The following is a 10,354-nucleotide window of genomic DNA, read 5'->3' on the forward strand; positions in this document are numbered from 1 at the left end:
TTTGTACAGATTGTATTAACTGCATGCTACTAATGCTGCCTTCAAGTAGAGTCGTGTTTACCGTATTTATGAGAACTCAGCTCTCCTGAGGTGCTTACATGTGCTGTCATTTAGCAGTATTAAGTTCTCTTCCTCTCAAAGAAAGCTAAATGTTTCTAGCAGCCCTGCTTTTAAGTGGTAGTAGAAGATGAGATGATGAGTTATATTATATTTTCTACATTATATAACACAATTGCTAGCCTGCTACCTGTTTGCTTTGGTGGCCTCTGGACACAAACGGTTGCCTAGCAGCGCTCTTCTCGCCGCTTACGGCCTTAACGGCAAACGTTTTTTGTGCCCATGACTTCCCGCGTCGTGGCCACATGACTTCCATTTGAAGGCAGCACGGCTGGACGTTTAGTGAAGGATCAGCTGCTCAAACCAGCCGTGATGTTTGAATGCCCAGATTTTAAGTGAAATATTGTCAAGAGGTTTTAAGAAACGCTCGGAGAAAATTGTAAATTTGACCTTCTACACTTACATGATTGCTGGGGGAAAAAAATAACTTAAAGCTCCAGAATGACCACTACATGGACATTGTGAGGTTGAAAGAAGTGTACACAAGATTGGCTTAATGTGCATGCAGTCTACCAGTAACAGCGTATTTACCATTTACAGGTGAGATATTATGTCGGAGAATGTAATATTTACAGGGTGTGTAATGTGCTTGGCAGTTAAAGACAGGCAGTTCTGACGAAGCCATTATGTTTTGTTAGCCTTTGTTTCTCCACACTCTCTGCCGCAGTCAAAAGTAATTCCCTGCTGTTTCCTGATGCAAATAGATGCACCTTAATGTGGAGGCAAGAGGTTTTAAACCTTAGGCTATGGGATGGAGTCACTTATCAGGCATTTCAGCATCTTCTCGTTTAGCCTCGGTGCAAAACCCTCGTGAGTGATAGTAATTGTGCAGCAAGCTGGGAGTGAAAAACACGGGCTGCAGGCTAGCAGGCTGCTGAAATGTCTGTCTTTGAAAGCAATGAGACTCAAACTCCCACACCAGGCAGAAAGTGATAGAAACAGCCTGACTATAAATTGCCTCACCCAACACAAAGAAATCTGAACCTTTGTAGAGACATTGGGGCGGTAATAATATTTGTCAGAGTAGAGGGGAGTTCGTGTCCCCGGAAGCATCTTTTTACTGTAGCTGCAGTAACTTTAATCATTGGGCTGTATTTACAGTTGTGTACTGTACTGGATGTCCAGATCTACAGAACATAATGCACATAATATATATATATATATATGGACTGCAGAGCCAGGCCCTAAACAACACAGAGTCTTTATTGTCATAAAGTCGTAACGCTCCCTCTGCCAATGTCTAAATATTATTTAAAAGCCATTACAGTTATAGTTTTGTGTGTGATGATTGTGGTGGTGCACAGAATTTCATGCCGTGATGCCAGATTGACTCGACTTGTGCTTCACACACGGTAATGAGAGAAACCGAGGGCAAGGCGCCAAAATCTCAGTGTTACACTCAAGGGCATGCGCACACACAAAACACACAAGGTTTCGTTTTTCTCCGCCGCGGACACATCCGCACACACTTAATACAATAAGAGTATGTGTCTCTAACGTCTTTGTTTTGCGTCTGTCTCTCTCACACATAGGCACACTCGTCCTCTCTGCAGCAGGCAGAGTAATAAGCTGTACGTCGTGGCCCGGTCATAATAGGAAGCTAATAGTGTAGTAATGGACTGATGCATTAGCTGCATTGTCCTGGCGTTGCCAGCGCCCAGCGTCACACACTTTTACATTATTTCCCCCTCGAGCTGATGAATTCACAGCTATTGCATATGCTTGTAATAAAGGTCATTGCATGTGTGTGTGTGTGTGTTTGTCAGCTGGACAGAGTCATCTTCTGTGTGTTCTTGCCGACGGATAAGGAGCTGTATCTGCAGAACCTCCCGGTCTACTTCCCTGCTGGTGAGTTGTCTTTTTCTGTCTCACGCTCTCGTAAACACACACACACACGCACACATACTGTACACAAGCACACAAACATACACTTGGTAATGTACTATGCTGACAGCTCAGCTCAATTTAGCCACAGTACACAGTGGTGTGATAAATACACCGCATCATCCGCTGTGTGCTATTTGCACATCCAGTGCATTCACACATACAAGACGCCATTAGAGACATAGTTCTGTGTAAATGTGACAGGCTTAAATGTGTTCAGTTAAATTAAATAAATACACATACGGTGCCCATTCGTGTACAGTTTACTGAGTCACAGCACGCTCATGAGAAATGTTTGTGATCTGTAAAACTCCATACAATTGGCTACATTTGCGAAGCAGTGATGTGTGATTAAACTAAAGTATATTCAGTCTGTGAATATACTTTAGTTTAATCACTATTTTACGCCGCGGTTGCCAGGTGCCAGGTTTTATTTAAATTTTCTGCGCCCGCCCCTTCCACACAAACCTCGAAACCACACTTAGCATATTTATACTAAGCAGCATCTTGCGTCTTGGGAGCCTCAGATAATTATCTGATATAATAGAGCGCCAAGTGTAAGTGCAACCAAGGAGCATTCGAGGCTGATTGTTCAGACCATGTGAGGCGCGTTCGAGCCAGATGTTGAAAAGGTGCGAATGCATCTGTGCGAAAGCAGTGATTCTTACAGGTGTGGAGCGGCATAAGTGCACGGCCTGGAAAGATGAGAAAATATCATCCATGTGTGTTGGTATAACTTGTTCTTGTATAACTGTTCATACTTTTAGTGCTGCAGCTTGCACAATTTGTAGGTTGGCTACCAGAGATTCATACATACACTCACCGGCCACTTTATTAGGTACACCTTGCTAGTAAAAAGTTGGACCCCGTTTTGCCTTCAGAGCTGCCTTAATTCTTTGTGGAATACCATTAACCAATCCCACTCAGACCAACCCACCTGGCACCAACAACCATACCCATTTCAAAGTCACTTAAATCCCCTTTCTTCCCCATTCTGATGCTCGGTTTGAACTTCAGCAAGTTGTCTTGATTGCCTCTACATGACTAAATGCATTAAACTGCAGCAATGTGATTGGCTGATTAGCTATTTGTGTTAACAAGCAATTGAACAGGTGTACCTAATAAAGTGGCCAGGGTGTGTATGTATGTGGCTATTCCAAATATAAATGTCTGTTACAAAAAAAGCACCGACATAAAAGAGCAATAGATACTGACGACCAGCTAGCACTTTGATTTTACGCCAGTGTGAGTTAAAATAAGTCTTCCTGCCAGCAGGTGGCAGAAGTCTGTATTCATCATTAAAAAGAAAAGAAAAACCATAAATCACTCTACAGAGCCGACCTCCCTGAATCATGCTGATCAGTTGGTCTAGAGTTTATTCATTCTTGATCATCGTGACGTTTATAAAGTATTGTGTGTCTGTATTTTTAGATTCGCTCAAGGTGTAATCAGAAATATGAAAAGAGCCCTTTGTGCTCTTTAAACTTTGTGCTTTTGCTTAACTTCAGTTTCTCTTATCGGGCGTTATTTCGTTAAGATGAACTGACAATCAGAGTGATCTTTCTCATGTTCGATCAGCTGGGGTTCACGCAAGCTTCACACAATGACTCACTACAAACAATGGGGGGACAAGTGTTTCTATACCTCTCCTTCATTGTCCAACTTTACAGTTTAATTTAAGCATTTCATAATATTCTGCCTCTATTCCTGTGTCCCCTCTCTCAGCCTGACCCATGGCAGCACCGTGTTGTTCAGGTAATCAGCATGGCGTGTGTAGCTGGCTTCTACATCAGGAATAACCGCGCAGTGTGTTTGTAGATGAGCACTAATGTAGATTACGTGTCACAGAGTGAAACTCTGGCATTTCCTCTAACCAGGACTTGTCACAGTTTGGGAATAAATTTCTTGTATTTAGACCTCAGTTAATGCAGCAGCTGGCCTCAAGCTAGTGTTCGAGCTGTTGCCGTGGAAGGAAATGCTAAAAGCTTTTTCTTCTGAAGGTGAAAAGTGTCTGATTTAAATGAAAAACGGAACAAGCACATTTGAAGCCTCCAAGGTTCCACCTTCACTCAGAGTCCCGTCTCACCTGCTTTCCAAACAGGCTGAAGGGAAAGTGCGGGGCCGTCATTGCAGGTTGATCTGTGGGGTTAAATTAAGTAAATATATAAATTTTACTTCATTTTATGTTGGCACAAACTGTGACATGATGACTTCGCCCATTTGTCTTGATTAGACTCAGAGATTTATAGTGTTGTAATGGCAAGCAGTCTGGCTCCTGAGCATGATCAGTCATTCACTCAATTATTCAAATTAAGCATCGGTATTACAACTGCAGCCTTAACCCCTAATGTCTGAGTTTACCGCTGCTATAAATCAAACTCACCTCTTGCCTGCAAAACATTTTGAAAGAGATGTCTCAACGATCTCGTGTCTTCTTCTTCCAACAAAACAATCTGAAATCTCAAACATTGTCGCCAACAGAGCTTTTGTGTGGCTGCGCATTTAATATTTGGCAAACTTTCCATCTGAGTGAGGCCATTGAAACCCTCTTATTCCGAATAGAAGTGCGCTGTGCTTTACAATAATCAACCCCTTTACATTTTTACCCACTATAAACTTTCACCCACGCATCTAATTAATTGTAAAGTCAGTGTTTAATTTTAAATGAGAGGAGAAAATGTCATGGTCTCAGTGGCAGTAAAGTTAAAGGACCAGGGAAAGGCTTCTGGCGATTTAATGGACATTTTGCCTGAAAAGGAGCCTTGACAAAGTAAAACAAAAATTTTTTCTGCTCATGTTAATTTACATTTGAGCTTCATGAGATAAAGGTTGGCTAGTGAAAACGAGTACATTGTGAGATGACAGTCCTGCATTAAATGGCCTTTGTGACCGTTTTCAGTTTATGTGGAAACAGCAGAAGAAGTGGTTTTAATTCAACAGGATGATCATTTTGGAGGACACAGTTTGTGGCGCTGTTAAAGTGGATTGATTTAAACACTAAACTTCATTATTTAGCCTGCTGACTAAAATTGGATTCGCTGTATAATTCAATACACCTACAAACCACAGCGTCCAGAATCAAAGCGCAGTCAAATCAACAGCCCTCTCAATTATTTTAAACAAATAAGAAACACTATAACCTTCGTGCTGATGACATTCAGTGCAGGACTTTGTATTAGAATTCGTTTTCACTAGTGTACCTAATGAACTGGCATGTGAGTGCCTGTTTGTAACTTCTATGCATTGTGCAAAAATAAAACACAATTACACGCGTGTCCAAAAACATACGGACTCAACCGTATCCGAACAGTTTGCTTCATATTTAAATAAAATTTTATACTTTCCACGTTCTGAGAAAACCTAACTTGAAATGACCCGATGAAAACATATCACATAATGATGATTCATATTTTACATGAACAGCGTTTCCAGACGGACAGCGAGTTAAAAAAGAATAAGAGAAATGAGGAGGAACCAATCACATGAGTTGCGAGTCTTAACTTTTGTTTTTTATATCTTTTTGAGTGCAGAGAATATCAGTAGTGGCAGGAAGAAAAAAAAATAAAATAAATAAAACAGGAAGGATTTCTTTTTCATTTCAATTCTGGCCTCGGGGAAGATCAATTGCTAAAAATAATGAGATCTCAAACTGTGATGCGCTTAATACAGAAGTGTTCTGTAGATAGAAGTGTAGCAGTAACTAACCAGAACTGGCAACCTCACATTAACACACAGTATAATGAGCGGTACGTAATAGTGACTAATACCAGAGCGCCGACTTTGTATTATTCCACCATTTAAAGTAGTCACCAAATAAATCTTATCAAACTCAGTGATGCTAACCTGTTGTATTTAGCTTATTAAAGAAAGAAATGAAAGGATGTATTTGTAACCTTTATTCAGAGGTTAATAATATGAGTGTAAGAAACAAGCTAAGGACAGATTTAACTTTAAACAACGCTGCCTGTAGCGAATACATAATGTTTAAAATAAAATAACTCAATTACAATGTAAAGCCAAAGCCATGTCATTCGTCTGTAACATGACTCCAAATTAAAAGCCGAGATTAAAATAATAGGTCTTCAGAAATACCCAGAGAGCTTGTAATTTTAATATAAAGAGGCCAAGTGATGCACAGCTTAGACGCATAAAAACAGGAGCGTGGCCAGCCAGCGTCTTTTATGGCACATGCAAGAAACATTTAAAAGAAAGCACTGGAGGACCTTAGCGGTCTATATAAAATTAATCTTTGATGATGGAGGGGGCAAGATTATTTAAATCTTTATGAACAAGTGAAGGGACTTTAATAACATTTACAGCAGATATAGACAGGCACGCAGTGATCAATTTACTTTGTATTATTTAAGAGTCTTGAAGCAGCATTCTGGAGTAGCTGTAGATTTGTTGGATATATTTTTTATAACTTTGTAAAAAGGGAACTAAAGTAGCATAAACAGTGGAAAAACCCACAATAACAGTCTGCACCGAGTCTTATCTCCCCGTCGCAAAAAGAACAGTAAGCTGAAATTGATATTATAATGAAAGATAAAAGGCTTATTTTGGCCACAAAGAACGCGTTGTTTAATCTGAAGTAGGAATCTAGTGCGTCTTGAGTGTGTGGCTGCAGAGATATTCTTTCAACAGTCACGGACAATCATATCTGATGTGTTTACCAAGTGCAAAAATTCAAAGGAGGAAGAAGCCACCAGGCGGCATACAGATTGCGCGTCTGCACATAAATGGAGGACAGACACAGTCGACGGATAGCCAGCGAACATCTACCTGTTAACTTTGTGTAACTATACGTCACAACTTCCTCCGCTTACAGACGGCCAAAATCGTACACTTACGAAAACCATTAGCCTTAAAAGCAAGGTCAGATATGTTTTTTTGTTTTTTCATGAGTCCATCCAGTCTCTCAATCGTAGCTTCCACTCAACACACCGAAACGATTCAAACTGTGACACAGCATCAGCTCTCGGCCTGAAGCATGAAATCAGCACTTTCGCGTCTTTGCTCTGAGCCGGTTTGACTGAAGAGGTTAGTCTCCAAACCTGCAGGTGTGTCTCTTTAAAACGTCAGCGGGCCCTCGGTGTCTTCCTCCTCTGATGGATGTGCAGCAGATTTTGGAGCAGCGGCGAGGCGCTGGTGCCTGGCTGGTACACGGTCCAGAACTGTCTGTCCGCTGTGTGACAGAGCCGCTGCAGGCAGGCCTCCAAGTCTCCATCACAAGCCTTATGGGCCTCCAACACCTGGCGCTACCTACAATGAGTCTTTTTTATGTGTATATGCTTGTGTTTGCATGTTTTGAGTGTGTCCTCCACCGTGATGGGCTGAGAGGGTCTAATCCCCGCTAACAACTCTCTCTGAAGCAAGCAAATGCCCAAAAAGCAAAACGCTTTGAAGTGCTGCAAAAAAAAAGAAGTTCTCTCTACTTCTTTTACAAGTTTTTTTTTCTTTTTTTTTCTATTTCAGCTCCCACAAAGGCCGGTGTCAAGAGTAAACTCTAAGAGTGGATTTGTCAAACTCGGTTGCTGTGGATACACACCGCTACACTCAACATCCATATTTCTCCTCCTCACTGTTGACGCAGATCAAGACCTTCTTCAGCAGGAAATAAGTTGGAAATGGATGATTGCTTATGTGAAGTGCGCAGTGGTTCTCGTGCAAATGTCTGCGGAGTATTTTATTCCCCCCCCTCCCCCCCCCCCCCCCCCCCCCCCCCCCATTAATGCTTAAGAGGGGTGTTGCGACGAAGGTGTGAAATTATGTTGATGATTCTCTTGAAACCGGGACTACACGTTACCTGTGATCAGTGGCACCTTTGCAACAGGATTACAACATGAGTTATGCATCCTGTATTAGAGCTTCAGTGCACATGCATGTGTGTGTGTGAGAGAGATGCACAACAAAAGCTTATTAAAACAAATCTCGCAGGCTTCTTGAGTGTGAGAAGTGATTATTTTTCTGGATGTGATTGGATGAGTCAATGAGTTGGAGCGTCGCAGGGGAACATTTCACATGAATATTCGCCTTTCTCTTATCTCTGTGAGTGACGACCGCAGAAAGAGGAGGAAAGAAAATAAGTAGATTCACAGTGAGTGGGTTCAGTGCTGAGGCAATGGTACCTGAATATTTCTATTTCATATCACTTCATACATCATTTTACAGAGCTCAGTATTGCGCTTTTCACTGCACTGTGTTTAGTTGCCTCGGACTGATTACTTTGGAGATTCAGATTTAACACGCAAAACACATCTGCTTCTGAATTATGATTTGTTAGATTGAACCACACAGCCCTGCATAGGCTAGAGATTTGGAAGCATGTAGCATGTATTAAATGTATTTCATATAATGACATAAAATGCATCAAGATCATCAGCAATATATAGTCATTAAAGTCATTTAATTATCACTGAGCCCTTTTCATCATGAATAACATCAACCAGTAATAATTTTCCACCATGCTCACCAGCTACTCTGTAGCTTAAAGTATAGTTCCCTTTTTTAAAATGGCTTTGTTTCAGTTCAAATGATTAATGGGGAGAAAAAATGTTTAGAACAGGTTCAAAACTATTACAGGTAACTGGGAAAAGGTAATACATTTTTTCTCCAGGCCACTAAAAGCGCTAGTTTTTGCCTTTGAGTTTGCGAGTTTGACACCCGCTGCACAGGATCCAACACTGGATCCTGTGCAGCGGGTGTCAAACTCATTTTAGTTCAGGGGCCACATACAGTCCAGTTTGATCTGAAGTGGGTCAGACCAGTAACATAATGCCATAACAACTATAATTAACAAGAAGTACAGATATTTCCCTTTCTTTGTGTAAATGCAAAGATATGGAAGAGTATTAGGTCCCATCCATGTCAAAAAAATGAGAGGAGGTAGATTTAATTTTTCAACATGCACTTTGAGAAAAAAGTTGAAATGTGGAGATATGTAGCGTGGCTATTGTCACACACTGTTGCCTTGTCCGCCAAGGCTCAGGAGTGTGTCCCTGTCCACCCAGAGAGTCCTGAAACCCAGCACAGGTGCACTGTGGTCCGGGAAGTCGCATCCAGCCAGGTCTCCGCAAAAAACAAACACTGCTCATGGCATACTCCCTGTGGGTCCCAATCAACCAGCAACCTCCAGGTCTGAATGATGAAGCCCAGGTGGAAGTGCAAAGTCCATCAAGTGGCCACTTGAGGCTCCAAAAGGAAGCAAATCCCCATAGACCCCCATGTTAAAAAGCCCAACTTAAACAATATATACAGCAATATTAAACACGTTTACAGCCTGGTTTTGGTCTCAATAGTGTATTTCACTATTCATGACAACTGTACTGGGGGAAGTCATATCTGCGTGTGGGTGAAGTAAAGCTCATCCAACATGGCGACCATGGACTCCGCCCACTTCAGGCTTCATTCACTAGGTTCAGAATCCAGCGGGTGACGTCACAGTGGGTTTGGCCATAGTATAAACAGTCAATGGTCCCAAAAAGAAGAGCACACAGTTTATCCATCCTGCCAAAAACCTCACATTCGTCATGAATACAGATGCTACAGGCGGTTTGTATTTCAACTTTTTTCTCAAAATTTCAACTTTTTTCTCGAAGTGCATGGTAGAAAAAATCTTCCTCTCATTTATTTTTTTTTATCTCACGGACGGCCCTAATACTCTTCCATACAAAGAAGAACAAGACGTTTATGAAAATGTTCGCATCGATTGAGCTATCCTTTTACAAAAACATTTTATAAACAACCTGAAAACCCTGAAAAAAATATGTAATTTCGCCGCCCGCTGTTTAGTTCCGTGTTATTTTACAAGTCTGTTGTAAAATATCAGTCATTGTCTTCTATGTTATTTTCGCACTTTGCATTTCCATTCTGTCGGCTGTATGTTTGACACTTTTTCTATAGCGTGCCACGGAAAGCAGTCATACAGACATGGAAGCGTATATTACACATAGCAGAAGTCAAGCTGTGACAACTCACAAGAGGTTTGTTGTTGAATGAAGCCGACAGTGTAAGTAGGATTAAGAGTTAAAGCGAGCCGACGCTGCAAGCTTACCGAAATGTAAATGTAAAAGATTACGAAACGGCGCTTGATGTTTCCTCATGTCCACAGAGCTTTCATAGATTACCTCCAGAGGACTCTCTAAAGTGGTGTCCAGTTGTGACACCTACGGAGGCTGCAACTCCTGTCTGTTCACTCTGCTTTGCTGACAATCCTGCTTTATTTTTACTGGGATCATGACTGCCAGCTATTCTACAACAAAGCATTTTTTTAAATTAATTAATTTATTTATTTCTTGTCTAGGGACCAGGTGCAGACAGCCATGAGCTAATGTTATTAGCTGAAGTTAATTTC

At 41.3% G+C, this 10,354-nt stretch overlaps 1 protein-coding gene across 2 annotated transcripts in view; it reads left to right on the forward strand.

The window, feature by feature from the left end:
• The window catches only part of macrod1 (mono-ADP ribosylhydrolase 1), a 110,542-nt gene extending 102,600 nt beyond the window's left edge, over positions 1-7,942 (forward strand). Inside the window, exons 9-11 of one of the 2 annotated variants that reach the window (XM_047585511.1) lie at positions 1,884-1,965; positions 3,727-3,756; positions 7,477-7,942. In XM_047585511.1, the coding sequence (XP_047441467.1) occupies positions 1,884-1,965; positions 3,727-3,731 (87 nt within the window). In that variant the 3' untranslated portion in view covers positions 3,732-3,756; positions 7,477-7,942. The remainder of the gene's footprint in view (positions 1-1,883; positions 1,966-3,726; positions 3,757-7,476) is intronic. The other variant, XM_047585509.1, reaches the window with a different exon arrangement.
• Positions 7,943-10,354: the final 2,412 nt, after the last annotated feature.

This window comes from Mugil cephalus, chromosome 5, assembly GCF_022458985.1.
Source record: "Mugil cephalus isolate CIBA_MC_2020 chromosome 5, CIBA_Mcephalus_1.1, whole genome shotgun sequence".
Taxonomy (NCBI): domain Eukaryota; kingdom Metazoa; phylum Chordata; class Actinopteri; order Mugiliformes; family Mugilidae; genus Mugil; species Mugil cephalus.